The sequence below is a fragment of the Ornithorhynchus anatinus genome, chromosome X5, assembly GCF_004115215.2.
Source record: "Ornithorhynchus anatinus isolate Pmale09 chromosome X5, mOrnAna1.pri.v4, whole genome shotgun sequence".
Lineage (NCBI taxonomy): Eukaryota > Metazoa > Chordata > Mammalia > Monotremata > Ornithorhynchidae > Ornithorhynchus > Ornithorhynchus anatinus.
This window is the reverse complement of record NC_041753.1, coordinates 69,813,019-69,828,816: the sequence shown is the minus strand read 5'-3', so window position 1 is coordinate 69,828,816 and position 15,798 is coordinate 69,813,019. Positions and strand designations below refer to the sequence as shown.

Below are 15,798 nucleotides of genomic sequence, written 5' to 3'. Positions count from 1 at the left end.
GAATTGGATAAACAAGACTCCCCCCTCTCTCCCTGTCTCCGGGCCGGGATCCAGGGGTCAAGTTTCTCCGGGCCTAGAGGCGTCCAAGACCCGCCAGACCCGCTAGACTCCCCCGGGGCCCCGGCGGCAGCGCTCGGGACACCGCCGGGCACCTGGGAGGCGTCCAGAAAAGTCCCACTGATAATAATTGAGGATTTCTGATGGGGGGGGCGAACTCTCTCTTAGTTCACTCATTCAATAGTGTTTATTGAGCGCTTACTATGTGCGGAGAACTGTAGTAAGCGCTTGGAATGGACGGTTCGGCAACAGACTGGACCGGGACCTGGAGCGTGTCCAAGCTGGGGGCCTGGGGCCTCCCCCGGCGCTCAGTACAGTCCGTCCGTTCATCCGACGGGGTTTATCGAGGGCTTCCTGGGCGCAGAGCGCTGTGCTGAGCGCTTGGAGAGGACAGCTGGGCAGCAGAGAGAGACCGGCCCTGCCCGACGACGGGCTCACGGTCTAAAAAAGGGCGGGGGGAGATAGTAATAATGATAATAATGATGTTGGTATTTGTTAAGCGCTTCCTATGTGCCGAGCACCGTTCTAAGCGCCGGGGGAGAGACGGGGTCATCGGGTCGTCCCACGGGAGGCTCCCGGTCTTCATCCCCATTTGGCAGATGAGGTCACTGAGGCCCAGAGGAAGGGAAGCGACTGGCCCACGGTCACCCAGCTGACAAGTGGCAGAGCCGGGATTCGAACCCACGACCTCTGACTCCCCAGCCCAGGCTCTTGCCATTGAGCCTACGATAGTGCCGGGCCCATAGCGAGCGCCTCGCAAATGCCACAATTATTGAGGATTGTGCGGAGGGGAGAGTAGGGTGGTGATCTGTTCGGCGCTTACTAGGTGCCGGGCCTCGTACTAAGCGCTGGGGTGACTTTGGGCAAGTCACTTCCCTTCTCTGGGCCTCAGTTTCCTCCTCTGTCAAATGGGGGCGAAGACGGTGAGGCCTACGAGGGACCACCTGCTGAGCCCGTCTCTCCCCCAGCGCTTAGAACAGTGCTCGGCACATAGTCAGCGCTTAACGAATACCAACATTATTATTATTATTCTCTGGGCCTCAGTTTCCTCCTCTGTCAAATGGGGGCGAAGACGGTCAGGCCTACGAGGGACCACCTGCTGAGCCCGTCTCTCCCCCAGCGCTTAGAACAGTGCTCGGCACATAGTCAGGCTTAACAAATACCCACATGATTAGTGAATACCGTCATCATTATTATTATTAATAAATATAATAATTATTAATCATGATGCAAGGCCCCAGAGCGTCCACTTCCAGGCTCCGGCTCTTTCCGCTAGGTGGCGCTACTGCCCCATCAATGCCTCCCCTCCAAGCATCTTTCTATTAATTATTAATAATGATAATAATGTTGGTATCTGTTAAGCGCTGACTATGTGCCGAGCACTGTTCTAAGCGCTGGGGGAGAGACGGGGTCATCGGGTCGTCCCACGGGAGGCTCCCGGTCTTCATCCCCATTTGACAGATGAGGGAACTGAGGCCCAGAGAATAATAATAATAATAACAATAATGATGTTGGTATCTGTTAAGCGCTTACTAGGTGCCGAGCACCGTTCTAAGCGCTGGGGGAGATCCGGGGTCATCGGGTCGTCCCACGTGAGGCTCCCGGTCTTCATCCCCATTTGACAGATGAGGAAACTGAGGCCCAGAGAAGGGAAGCGACTCGCCCACGGTCACCCAGCTGCCAAGGGGCAGAGCCGGGATTCGAACCCGTGACCTCTGACTCCCCAGCCGGGCCTCTTGCCACTGAGCCACGCTCTATTTCTTCGCTGCTATTTACTGAGCGCCTCCTGGGTGCAGAGCACTGTACTAAGCGCTTGGAAAGGACACTGGGGCAACAGAGGGAGCCCGTCCCTGCCCGACGGCGGGCTCCCAGTCAGAAGTCGGGCCTCAAGGTGTAGACTAAATCAATTCTATTTTCTTATTAATAACTATTATTATTTATAATACCGCTAACATTCATGATGATGGGCTCTGCGAAGCGCTCACTCTGTGCCAGGCACCGTGCTAAGCGCTGGGGGAGCTGCTGGGTCACCCTGCGTGGCTCAGCGGCAAGAGCCCGGGCTGGGGGGGTCCGAGGTCACGGGTTCGAATCCCGGATCTGCCCCGTGTCAGCTGGGTGACCGAGGGCGAGTCGCTTCACTTCTCTGGGCCTCAGTTTCCTCATCTGGAAAATGGGGGGTGAAGACCGGGAGCCTCACGTGGGACGACCCGCTGACCCTGTCTCTCCCCCAGCGCTTGGTACGGTGCTCGGCACCTAGTAAGCGCCTAACAAAGGCCATCATTATTATCCTCATGAAGGAAAGGGACCGGGTTCAACCCGGCGCTCGGCACGTCGTGAACGCCCAACAGACACCATCATTATGATTATTCTCACGAAGGACGGGGATCGGGTCCGACCCGACGACCTCGTCTCTCCCCGAGCGCTTAATACGGCGCTCGGCACGCAGTAAGTGCCTAACAGATACCATCGTCGTCATTATTATTATTCTGAGGGACAGGGGCCGTTTCCAACCCGATGACCTCGCCCCTCCCCCAGCGCTTACTACAGGCCTTGGCACCTCGTAAGCGCTCAACGAAGGCCTCAGCCGTGAATATGATTACCGACTGGAATTTTTAAGGTGGAAAGACGGCTTCCATCCCTCCCGCCCCCGGGTGTCTGTCACTTGTGAAGCGTCGGACTTGGGTGTCACTGCCCCCCATCCACCCCGGGACAGAAAATCCATTTTCCAGCCACCAAGAGGTGGGAAAACCCAGATGTCCCGGCCTCCGTCCGGCCTCCGATCCCCCTGACCGGCCCTCTCCCCTCCTCCGAGACCTGATCGAAGGGCCTCCTCCTCCTCCTCCTCCTCCTCCTCCTCCGGGAAGGCTTCCCTGACCGAGCCTCCTCCCCGGGCCTCCGTCCCGTCCCCGTCCCCTCCGACCCCCAAGGTCACGGGGAGCGCTTAACAGACTCCACCGTCATCACCGGGCGCTCACTGCGTACCAAACACTGTCCCAAGCCCCGGGATGGGCCCAGCCCGATCAGGACGGACCCAGTCCCCGTCTCCCGGCCTCCATCCCCATTTGACAGAGGAGGGAAACTGAGGCCCGGAGAAGGCGAGCGACCGGCCCGAGGTCACCCGGCTGACACGTGGCGGGGCGGAGATTCGAGCCCAGGACCTCCTGACTCCCCGGGCCGGGCTCTACCCGCCGTCTCCCCCTCTAGACGGTGAGCTCGCCGTGGGCGGGGAACGCCTCTCTCGGCTGCTGTATTGGACTCCCCCAGGCGCTCGGTACAGTCCTCTGCCCAGCGCTCCGTCAACACGACCGAACGAATGAACTAACGTTATCGATAACGATCACTGGAGAGGCGGCGCGGCCTGGCGGGTCGAGCCCGGGAGTCAGAGGCCCTGGGTTCTAATCCCGCCTCCGCCACGGGACTTTGGGCGACTCACCACCCTTCTGTGGGCCTCAGTTTCCTCCTCTGTCCAAGGGGGATGGAGATCGGGAGCCCCCCGGGGGACCACCCGATAATAATCCTAGTAACGTTGGTATTTGTCAAGCGCTCACCAGGTGCCGAGCACCGTTCTGAGCGCTGGGGGAGATCCGGGGTCATCGGGTGGCCCCCCCCCCGTGAGGCTCCCGGTCTTCATCCCCATTTGACAGATGGGGGAACTGAGGCCCAGAGAAGGGAAGTGACTCGCCCAAGGTCACGCGGCTGCCAAGGGGCGGGCTGCCAAGGATGACCTTGCCTCTCCCCCAGCGCTTAGCCCGCTGCTCGGCACAGAGGAAGCGCTTGGCGCCTGCCAACCTCATCATTGTCGGTGAGAGTATTAGGAAGCGCTCAATAAGTAGGATCGATTAATTGATGGATGGATTGGGGGGGGGTTCTGGTCATCTAGTCTCGTCCCGGGGGGCTTAAAGGGTTAATTTCGGGGGGGGGGGGGGCCCGCGCTAGACTAAGCCCCTCCCCCCCAATTTGCATCTCATTAAGGGGGTCACCGGGGTCGTTCGATTTGGGGGTCCCCGCCCCCTGGAGGGGCGAGGTCTGGGGGAGGGGCTTCCCCCGGAGGGCCAGGGGGCGTCCAGTACAGCCCCACGGCCGGCCAGGGGGGCTCCGGAGCGGGTCCTCTGGGATGATCTCCCCTCCCTCCCCCCCGGGGATGAAGACCAGGTCGGCCTAATCTTGGGGGGCTTCCTGGAGGAAGGGGGCTGGGCTGGGAGAGGGGTCCGGGGGGGGGGGGGCTCTCTCCTCGTCCTCCCTGTCTCTCCCCTTCCTCGGCCTTCTCTGTCTCTCCGTCTCTGTCCTCCCTGTCTCTCCCTTCTCTGACTTTCTCTATCTCCCCGTCTCTGTCCTCCCTGTCTCTCCTTTCCCCTGGCCTTCTCTTTCTCTCTGTCTCCATCCTCTCTATCTCTCTGTCTCTGTCCTCCCTGTCTCTGCCTTCTCCGGCCTTCCCTGTCTCTCTGTCTCTGTCCTCCCTGTCTCTCCCTTCCCTGGCCTTCTCTGTCTTTCTGTCTCTGTCCTCTGTCTCTATCCTCTCCATCTCTCTCCCCTTTCGCCCCCCATCTCCCTCCACCCCGTCCTCCCTCTCTCCCCCCCCCCCCGGCCTCCCTGCCTCCCTTTTCCATCCTCCCTGTCTCTCCATCCTCCCCGTTTCTCTCCCCGTCCTCCCCAACTCCCTCCGCCCCGACCTCCCTGCCTCCCTTTCCATCCTCCCTATCTCTCTCCCCGTCCTCCCTGCCTCTCCTCCTCCCCGCAGGCCGGCGATGGCTGTGCTGGTCCTTCTGGGACTGGTGGACTTGAGCCTGGAATCCACCTCCGGTAAGAGACGCCCCCTCCCTTTTCCCCTCCCCGCCCCCCTCCCCGCCCGCCGGCGCTCAGCACAGTGCTCTGCACGCAGTGAGCGCTCGATAAACACTATCGAATGAATATTAGGCGGGTTTTCCCCCTTCCCCATCCCCTGAGCGGGGGACGGGACCCCGGGACAAGAAACGGACCCATTCCCCGCCCGCCACCAGCTCGTGGTCTAATCCTAATCCCAGTGATGCTCTTTATTAGGCGCTTACTACGTGGCAGGCTCTGTACCAAGCGCTGGGAGGGAGACATAGTCCTCAGGTTGGACGCAGAGCAATCCTCATCCCCATTTTACAGAGGAGGGAACTGAGGCCCGGAGAAGTGAAGTGACTTGTCCAAGATGATAAGGATGACGGTCTCCGTTAAGCGCTTACTATGTGCCGGGCGCCGTTCTAAGCGCCGGGGCGGGGGATCCCGGCCCTGCCACTCGTCAGCTGTGTGACTGTGGGCGAGTCACTTCACTTCTCTGTGCCTCAGTTCCCTTATCTGTAAAATGGGATGAAGACCGTGAGCCCCACGTGGGACCGCCTGATTCCCCTGTGTCTACCCCAGCGCTCAGAACAGCGCTCGGCACGTAGTAAGCGCTTAACGAATACCAACATCATTACCTATACGAGGCGATCCGCTTGCCCCCCGTGGGGCTCCCGGTCTTCATCCCCCTTTGACAGGTGAGGGAACTGAGGCCCAGAGGAAGGGAAGTGACTGGCCCAAAGTCACCCAGCTGACAAGCGGCGGAGCCGGGATTCGAACCCACGACCTCTGACTCCCAGCCCCGAGCTCTTTCCGCTAGGCCGCGTTTCTTCCCTAAGATAACGGAAGTGACCTGTCCGAGGTCACCCAGCAGATAATGATAATGTCGGTATTTGTTGTTAAGCGCTCGCTACGTGCCGAGCACCGTTCTGAGCGCCGGGGGAGAGACGGGGGAATCGGGTGGTCCCGCGGGAGGCTCCCAGTTAATCCCCATTTTACAGAGGAGGTCACTGAGGCCCAGAGAAGGTCAGAGAAGGCTGAGAAGGGGCAGAGCCGGGATTCGAACCCGTGACCTCTGCCTCCCAGGCCCGGGCTCTTTCCCCTGAGCCACGCTGCTTCTCTAAGATGAGCAGATCCTGCCGCCGAATTGCCCTTTCCAAGCGCACAGTCCAGTGCTCCGCACACGGTAAGCGCTCGATAAATACCACCGAAGGAATGGATGACTGAGTGGCGGAGGCGGAATTAGAACCCAGGGCCTGCGACTCCCAGCCCCGGCCTCTTTGCGCCAGGCCGCCCTGCTCCTCTAAGACGAGGGAAGTGACCGGTCCGAGGTCGCCCGGCGGACCGGCGCCGGGATTAGAACCCAAGCCCTGCGACTCCCAGCCCCGGGATCTTCCCGCTGCTTCCTAGAAATCCCAGGCTGGGTTGGCTGGGTTCCTTCCGTCCATCGGGTCCCCTTGTCGGTCCCCGTCCCCCCCCGCCCCGGCCGCCTCTCCCTGCCCTTTCCCGTCTTCCCGGTTGCAGGAAAGATCCCGGAGAGGAGCTGCTGTTTGAACGGCGGGACCTGTATTTTGGGGAGCTTCTGTGCCTGCCCCCCTCGCTTCAGGGGACGTCACTGCGAGGTGGATGAGCGGAAAATGTAAGGGGGGGACCCCGCCGAAGCCGGGGAGGAGGAGGAGGAGGAGGAGGAGGAGGAGGAGGATCCTGGGGTTCCGAGTGGTCCCGGTTTGGGAGGAGGGAGGAGGAGGAGAGGAGGATGGAAGGGGGCAACCGGGAGGACAGGATGGAGGAGGAGGAGGAGGAGAGAGAGGAGGAGGGAGGAGGGAGGATGGGGAAGGGAAGACGGAGGAGCGAGAGGAGGAGGGGGAGGCGGAGAGGATAGGGAAGGAAAGATGGAGGAAGGGGAGGAGGGAAACCGGAGGAAGAGGGAAGAGGAGAGGATGAAGGAGGGGAGGATAGGGAAGGAGAGATGGAGGAGCAGGAGGAGGGAAACAGGGAGGAGGAGAGGATGGAGGAGGGGAGGATGGGGAAGGGAAGATGGAGGAGGGAGAGGTAGGTGGAGGGAAAATAGAGGAGGAGGGGGAGGCGGAGAGGATGGAGGAGAGGAGGATGGGGAAGGAAAGATGGAGGAAGGGGAGGATAGGGAAGGAAAGATGGAGGAAGGGGAGGAGGGACACTGGAGGAGGGGAGGATGGGGAAGGGAAGATAGAGGAGGAGGAGGAGGGAAACTGGAAGAAGAGGGAAGAGGAGAGGATGAAGGAGGGGAGGATAGGGAAGGAAAGATGGAGGAGCAGGAGGAGGGAAACTTGAGGAGGAGGGAGGAGGAGGAGGGGGAGGGGGAGAGGAGGGGGAAGAGGGAAGGAAATATGGAGGAGGAGGAGGAGGAGGAGGGAAACTGGAGGAGGAGAGGATGGGGAAGGGAAGATGGAGGAGGAGGTGATGGAGGAGGGAAAATGGAGGAGGAGGAGGGTAGGTTAGGGAAGGAAAGATAGAGGAGGAGGAGGAAGGAAACTGGAGGACGAGGGAAGAGGAGAGGATGAAGGAGGGGAGGATAGGGAAGGAAAGATGGAGGAGGAGGGAAACTTAAGGAGGAGGAGAGGATGGAGGAGGGGAGGATGGGGAAGGGAAGATGAAGGAGGGAGAGGAGGAGGGTGAGGCGGAGAGGATGGAGGAGGGGAGGATGGGAAAGGAAAGATGGAGGGGAAGAAGGAGGGGACTGGAGGAAGAGAGGATGGGGAAGGGAAGACGGGGGAGGAGGAGGGAAAATGAAGGAGGAGGAGGGTAGGATAGGGAAGGAAAGATAGAGGGGGAGGAGGAGGGAAACTGAAGGAAGAGGGAAGAGGAGAGGATGAAGGAAGGGAGGATAGGGAAGGAAAGATGGAGGAGCAGGAGATGGAGGAGGGAAAATGGAGGAGGAAGAGGGTAGGATAGGGAAGGAAAGATAGAGGAGGAGGAGGAGGGAAACAGAAGGAGGAGGATGGAGGGGGGAGGATGGGGAAGGGGAAATGGGGAGGAGGAGGAGGGAAGAGGGGAGGAGATGGAGGAGGAGGCGGGGAGGATGGAGATGGGACGATGGAGGAGGAGGAAAACTGGAGGAGATGGATGGAGGGGGGAGGATGGGGAGGAGGAGGAGGGAGGAGGGGAGGAGATGGAGGAGGAGGCGGGGAGGATGGTGATGGGACGATGGAGGAGGAGGAGGAGGAGGGATGAGGGAGGCCGGAGGAGGAGGGAGGTGAGCATCCCGGATCTCCTGGGTTCCCGAGCGTGTGTTTTTGTTTCTCTCACCCTTGCAGACACTGTGGGAGGCTGTCACATGGCAGCTGGTGGCCCCGAAAGTGCTCCCTCTGTAAGTGCTCCCTGGGAGCACTGCGCTGTTTCCAACAAAACTTCCTGCCCGGCTGTGGTATGGACACTGGCGCCCTCCTCCTCCCTTCTCCTTCCTCCTCCTCCTCTTCCTTCATCCTTCTTCCTCCTCCCTCCTCCTCCCTTCTCCCTCCTTCCGCCTCCTGTTTCTTCCCCTTCTCCTCTTCTCTCCTCCTCCCCCTTTTCCTCCCCCCTTCCTCCTATTCCCCCTTCCTCCTCCTCTTTCCTCCTCCCCTCCCTCCTCCCTTTTCCTTCCTTCCTCCTCCTAATCCTTTTTTCTCCCCCCTTCCTCTTCCTCCCTGTCCTCATCTTCCTCCTCTCCTCTCCTTTTCCTTCTCTCCTCATCCTTTCTCCTTTGTTCTTTTTTCTCTTTTTCCTTTTCTCCTCTTCCACCTTCTCCTCCTCCTTCTTCTCCCTCTTCCCCCTCTCCTTTTTCCTTTTTGCATCCTTTCTCCTCCTTCTTCTCCCTCTTCCTCCTCTCCTTTTTCCTTTTTGCATCCTTTCTCCTCTGTTTTCCCCTCTGTCTTCTTTCTCCTCCTCCTCTTCCACTTCTTCCTTCTCCCCTTTCCTCTTCCCCTTCTCCCTCCTTCTCCTCTTTCTCCTCATTTTTCTTCTCCTTCCCCTCCTTCCTCTTTGTCCTCCTCTCCTTTTCCTTCTCCTCTTCTCCTTTCTCCTGTTTTTTCCTCCTCCTCCTTTTTCTCTTCCTCCACCTCTACCTCCTCCTCCTCCTCCCCCTTCTTCCTGCCCGTTTCCTCCCCTTCTCCTCCTCTTCTTTTCCTTCTCCTCCTTTTCTTTTCCTTCTCCTCCTCCTTTCTCCTTTTTTCTCCTTTCTTCCTCCTTCTCTTTCTCCTCTGCTCTCTTTTTCCTTTTCCTTCTCTCCTCCTCCTCTTCCTCCTTTTCTTCTCCTCCGTTTTCCTCCTTCTCATTTTTCCTCCCCATCTTCTCCTCCTCCTTCTCTTTCTCCGCTCTTCTCTTTTTCCTTGTCCTTCTCTCCTCCTCCTCTTCCTCCTTTTCTTCTCCTCCTTTTCCCTCCTTCTCATTTTTCCTCCCCCATCTTCTCCTCCTTCTCCCCTTCTTTCTCCTCCTCTTATTTTCCTTCTCCTCCTTCTCCTTTTTCCTCTTTTTCCTCCCTCCTCTCTTCTTCCTCTTTCTCCCCCTCCTCCTTTTTTCTCCTTCTTTCTCCTCTCCTCTCCTTTTTCCTTCTCATCTCCTCCTCCTCCTTTTTTCTCCTTCTTTCCTTCTCCTTCTTCTGTCATCCTACTCTTCCTCCTTTTAATCTCCTTTTTCCTCCCCCTCCTCCTCCTCTTCTTTCTCCTCCGTTTCTTTCCCTTCTCCTCCTTCTCCTTTTTCCTCTTTTTCCTCCCTCCTCTCTTCCTCCTCTTCCTCCCCCTCCTCCTTTTTCTCCTCTCCTCTCCTTTTTCCTTCTCCTCCTTCTCTTCCTCCTTTTCTTCTCCTCCTTCTTTGCTCCTCCTTCTCTCTTTCTCTCCTCTCCTTTTTCCTCCTCCTCCTCCTCCTCCTTTTCCTCCTTTTCTTCCCCTCCGTTTACCTCCCCCTTCTCCTCCTCATTCTACCCTTCTTCCTCCTCCTCTCCTCCTCCTCCTCTTCCCCACTTCTTTTCTCCTCCTCCTCCTCTTCCCCCTTCTTCTTTTCTCCTCCTCCTCTCCTTTTTCCTTCTCCTCATCTCCTCCTCTTCCTCCTTTTCTTCTCCTCCTTTTTCCTCCCCCTTCTCTTTCTCCTCTCTCCTTTTGCCTTCTCCTCTCCTCCTCCTCCTTCTTCTTTTCTTCTTCTCCTCTCCTTTTTCCTTCTCCTCATCTCCTCCTCTTCCTCCTTTCCCCCCCCCCTTTCTCCTCTCCCCTCCTTTTTCCTCCTCCTCTCCTCCTCTTCCTCCCACTTCTTTGCTCCTCCTTCTTTTTCTCTTCCTTCTCTCCTTTTTCCTCCTCCTCCTCCTCCTCTTTCTCCTCTCCTCTCCTTTTTCCTTCTCCTCTTCCTCCCTCCTCCTTTTCTCCTCCTTCTCTTTTTCCTCCTCCTCCCCCTCCTCTCCTCCTTTTCTTCCCCTTTTCCCTCCCCTCCTTCCTCCTCCTCCTCTCCTCCTCCTCCTCCCTCTTCGCTCCTGCTCTTTCTCCTCTCCTTTTTCCTTCTCCTCCTCTCCCTCCTCCTCCTCCTCCTCCCTCCTCCTTCCCCTCCCCCGCCCTTGAAGCCTCGATGCTAAGCGGGAAGGCGGGCAGAGGAGGGGGGGGGGGGATTCGTCCGAAGCCCCGGGGGCTTTTCCCCATTAACCCATCCATCTGCAGATCAGAGGCAGGAGGCGGGAGCCTCCCCGCCCCACCTCTCCGCCCCCTTCATTCATCCTTTCACTCCATCCGATGGAATGAGCGCCTCCCGGGTGCAGACCACTGTGCTGAGCGCTGCGGAGAGTCCACTCCGACGATAGACAGACACACGCCCTGCCCACAGCCAGCTCACAGTCAGGAGGAAGGGACCATCAGTCGGGCCGTCGGATTCCTCCAGCGCTTACGGTGTGCAGAGCACTGTACTGAGCGCTGGGGAGGGGAGAGTCCAATACAGCAATAAACGGACCCATTCCCTGCCCACAACGAGCTTATAACGCATTCATACGTTCAATCGTATTTATTGAACTGGGTGCAGAGCACTGTGCTGAGCGCTGGGGAGAGGCCAATCCAACAATAAGCAGACACGGTCCCTGCCCTCAAGGAGCTGTCAAATGGGGATGAAGACCGGGAGCCCCACGGGGGGCAACCTGATGACCCCGTCTCTCCCCCAGCGCTTAGAACAGTGCTCGGCACCTAGTAGCCCGGGCTGGGGAGTCCGAGGTCATGGGTTCGAATCCCGGCTCTGCGCCTTGTCAGCTGGGTGACTGTGGGCGAGTCACTTCCCTTCTCTGGGCCTCAGTTCCCTCCTCTGTCAAACGGGGGTGAAGACCGGGAGCCTCACGGGGGACACCCCGATGACCCCGTCTCTCCCCCAGCGCTTAGAACGGTGCTCGGCACCTAGTAAGCGCCTAACAAATACCGACATGATCGTTATTATTGTTCTCTGGGCCTCAGTTACCTCATCTGTCAAATGGGGATGAAGACTGTGAGCCTCAAGGGGGACAACCCGATGACCCTGTCTCTCCCCCAGCGCTTAGAACAGTGCTCGGCACATAGTCAGCGCTTAACGAACACCATCGTTAGTATTATTATTATTATTCTCCGGGCCTCAGTCAGCTCATCTGTAAAGATTAAAGACCGTGAGCCCCGCGGGGGACGACCCAGTGACCCCCCCAGCGCTTAGAACAGTGCTGGGCCCAGTGTAAGCGCCTCCCAAATATCGTCATTAGTAGTAGTTGTTGTAGTAAGCGCTTAAGAAGTCCGGCCATTTTGATCTCTGACCCCGTCTCTTCCCGGGCCTCCCTTCCTAGGCGATCCCGGGGAGGAAGACAGCGGATTTGGGATCTCGGACGGCGGATCCGGGATCTCCGGGAGCTCGGGATCGGCGCGGATTCCCTCCCGCTTCCTGCTCTGGGGCCTCGCCGCCTCCGCCATCTTCCTCCTGCCCTAGGCCCGGCTCCGAGTTCGGATCCCGTCGAGCTTTATTTATAATAAACGTATTTATCTGCTCCGAGAGGGGCCGCGAGAGCTGTCGAGTGTGGTTCGTTCGGCCCTACTTATTGAGCGCTTAACTGGGTGCGGGGCACCGGGCTGAGCGTTTGGGAGAGTCCGGCACAGCAGTAAGCAGACGCATTCCCGGCCCGCAATGAGCTGGCGGTCAAGAGGGGGAGACGGACATTAGCCGTCAAGCGGTCGTATTTATTGAGCGCTTCCTGTGTGCGGAGCACTGCGCTAAGCACTTGGGAGCGTCCAGCACAACGATAAACAGACACATTCTCCCTCCTACTTAGCCCATGAGCCCCACGTGGGAGAGGGACCGTGTCTGACCCAATTTAATAATAATAATGTTGGTATTTGTTAAGCGCTTACTATGTGCAGAGCACCGTTCTAAGCGCTGGGGGAGAGACGGGGTCATCGGGTTGTCCCACGTCTTCATCCCCATTTGACAGATGAGGCCACTGAGGCCCAGAGAAGTGAAGTGACTTGCCCACAGTCACCCAGCTGCCAAGGGGAAGATCCTGGATTCGAACCCACTACCTCTGCCTCCCAAGCCCGGGTTCTTTCCACTGAGCCACGCTGCTTCTCTATGAATAAATAGATTAATTGTTAAGAGATTATTAATTCATAACGAATACTAATTTATTAGTATTACTCTTAGTAGTGCCCCAGCGCTCAGCACAGTGTTTAACACAGAGTGGGAAGCAGCCTGCCGGAGCGGATAAAGCCGGGCGGGGGGGGGGGGTCGGAAAGGGCACGGGTTCTAATCCCGGCTCTACGTTGGTATTTGTTAAGCGCTTACTCTGTGCCGAGCACTGTTCTAAGCGTGACCTTGGACCAGTCACTCGACCTCTCTGGGCCTCAGCTCCCTCCGGGGTAAAAAACGGGGATGAAGCCCGGGAGCCCCACGGGGGGCAACCTGATGACCCTGCCTCTCCCCAGCGCTTAGAACAGCGTTGGGCACGGAGTAAGCGCTCAGCAAGTACTAGAATTCATTCAACTGCATTTACGGAGCGCTTTTTATGTGCAGGGCACTGTACCGAGCGCTTGGAAAAGTACAATTCGGCAACAGATGGAGACAATCCCCGCCCAACAACGGGCTGACAGCCTAGAAATCATTATTATTACCTATTATTATTATTGTGATGATGGTGATGATTATAGTAGGCGTTTAGCAAATGCCATCAAAAAATAATGTCTTTCCAATCCTCACTGACCTCCCCCGCAGCCGATATGTTCCCCTTCCTCTAGGCAGAGCTATCTAGGCTTTCACTACAGAGTCCGTTATCGGCAGATCTGTCCAACTTTAAATAAATACGATCGACTGATCGATCGGTTGATTGATTGATTGGTGCTCACCCTGTGAAAAGCGCTTGTCCATTCCAAGCGCTTAGAACGGGGCTCCGCACACAGTAATCGCTCAATAGGTACGACGGAATGAATGGAAGAGCCCGGGTTGGGGCGTTAGGGGACCTTTTATTTTATTTATTTGTAAATTTATAATAATAATGAGAATAAGAATAAGAATTCAAAGTCATGACCTTCTGACTTGCAGGCCCCGGGGGAAGGTGGCAGAGGAGGAGCCCGGCAAGGAAATCGAGGTAAAATAATAGTAAGAACGGTCGGATCTGTTAAAAACGCTTACTAGGTGCCAAGCACTGTACTAAGCGCTGCGGTGGATCCAGTCCGTTGGGGTTGGGCCGGATCCCCGTCCCCCGCGAGGCTCCGGGTCTCCATCCCCAAGTCAAGGACCAGGTGTAGGCCGAGAGCCCTCGGCGGGTGGCGATTCATTCATTCACCGGTATTTACTGAGCGCCTACTATGTGCAGAGCGCTGTCCTAAGCGCCGGTCCCTCATTATTGCCGATGGGCACTTTCCAAGCGCTTAGGACAGGGCTCCGCACACCGTAAACAGAGGTGAGTGGATGACGGGTGAAAGGAGACGTGCAACGGAGACCTAAGTGGGTGGCGGGAAGCGGAGCCGACTACAGCGGTCGTGGGTTCGAATCCCGCTCGTCAGCCGGGTGACCTTGGGCGAGTCGCTTCACTTCACTGGGCCTCAGTTCCCTCATCTGTCAAATGGGGATGAAGACGGGGAGCCTCACGGGGGACCAGCTCATCACCTTGTATCCCCTCCAACGCTTAGAATAGCGCTCTGCACACAGTAAGCACTTGACAAATACCTATCATTATTATTAACCAATCCCATCGTTATTATTATTATTATTAAAACAAGTAAACAGGCAGGGTACTCTCCCAAGCTCTTAGTCCAGGGTACCCCCGCACGGGAAGCGCTCACTAAATAGGAAGGAAGGAATGAATGTAGGAATGAATGAATGGCAGCTTTATGATTCTTGGCAATTCTCCCATCGTTGGGAAGCGGGGAGGGGAAAAGAGAGGAATGTGGAGCTTCCAAAGTGCTCTTATCTGCCTCTCTCCCGTTAGGAAAAAGGGGTCGGGGTGGGGGAGATTCCTCCGAAACCCCTCCCCCTCCCCTTATCTCCTCCAAGGCCCGATAAGGGGATAAGACCCCCCCTTTCCTGTCGCTTTCTGATGGCTTTGTTGACCCCAAAAACCCAAAAAAACACCCGCCCCCGCCCCCGTTCTGCAGTTTAATGTGAAAAATCTTTCTTTTCGCCCAGGCCGGAGACGGTTAATGGGGTTTGCCTTTAAAGGCGGGGTGGGGGGGTGTTTGTGTGTTTGTGTGTGGCCCTGGAAAGGTGGGGTGGGGGGGGGGGTCTTTGGTGGGGGGAGGGAGAGATAGGGAAAGAGGGGGTGGGAGATAAGAGGGAGAGAGGGATGGAGGAGGAGGGAGAGGGAGGAAGGGAGGGAAGAAGAGAAGGGGAGGAGGGAGAGAGAGATGGAGGATGAGGGAGAGAGAAGAGAGGAAGAGGAGAGGGGTGGAGGAGGAGAGGGAGAGAGGGAGGCAAGGAAGGAAGGGGAGGAGGGAGAGGTGGGGATGGGGGGGGGGAGGGAGAGAGAAGAAGAAAGGAAGAGGAGAGAGGTGGAGGAGGAGAGGAAGAGGAAAAGGAGGAGAGAGAAGGATGGAAGAGGAGGGAGAGGGAGGAAGGGAGGGAAGAACAGAAGGGGAGCAGAGGGAGAGAGAGACGGAAGCTGAGGGGGGAAGAGGGAGAGAGAGGAAGAGGAGAGAGGTGGAGGAGGAGCGGGAGAGAGGGAGGGAAGGAAGGAGAGGAGGGAGAGATGGGGAGGAGGGGGAAAGAGGGAGAGAGAAGAAGAAAGGAAGAGCAGGAGAGAGAGATGGAGGAGGAGAGGAAGAGGAAAAGGAGGGGAGTGAGGGATGGAAGAGGAGAGAGAGAGAGAAATGGAGGGAAGAAAAGAAGGGGAGGAGACGGAGTGAGACGGAGGCTGAGGGGGAAAGAAGGAGAGAGAAGAAGAAGAAGAAAGGAAGAGGAGAGAGATGGAGGAGGAGAGGGAGAGGAAAGAAAGAGCAGGAGAGAGAGATGGAAGAGGAGGAGAGAGGAAGAGGAAAGGGAGGGGAGCGAGGGATGGAGGAGGAGAAAGAGGGAGAAACAGAGGGAAGAAAAGAAGAGGAGGAGGGAGAGAGATGGAGGATGAGAGGGGAGAGAGGGGGAGAGGAGAAAGGAAGAGGAGGGAGGTGGAGGAGAGGGAGAGGAAAAGGAAGAGAGCGATGGGGAGGAGAGAGAAAGAGAAAGGGAAGGGAAGGGAAAGGGGAGGGAAGAAAGGAAGAGGAGGAGGGAGAGAGATGGGGGATGAAGGGGAAAAAGGGAGAGAGAAGAAGAAAGAAAGAGCAGGAGAGAGAGATGGAGGAGAGAAAGAGGAAAAGGAGTGGAGAGAGGGATGAGGAGGAGAGAGAGAGAGAAAGGGGGGAAGAAAAAAGGGGAGAAGGAGTGAGATGGAGGCTGAGGGGGAAAGAAGGAGAGAAGAGAAGAAAGGAAGGCGAGAGAGATGGAGGAGGAGAGGGAGAGAGGGAAGAAAGGAAGGGGAGG

General features: G+C 57.4%; 1 protein-coding gene across 1 annotated transcript; it reads left to right on the top strand.

The window, feature by feature from the left end:
* Positions 1-4,802: 4,802 nt before the first annotated feature.
* LOC114808226 (teratocarcinoma-derived growth factor) lies at positions 4,803-11,784 on the top strand. Its single transcript, XM_039910760.1, has 4 exons — positions 4,803-4,857; positions 6,364-6,499; positions 8,154-8,263; positions 11,645-11,784. Exons 1-4 carry the CDS (start codon positions 4,803-4,805, stop codon positions 11,782-11,784), a joined length of 441 nt encoding a protein of 146 aa, XP_039766694.1.
* The last annotated feature ends 4,014 nt before the right edge of the window (positions 11,785-15,798 follow it).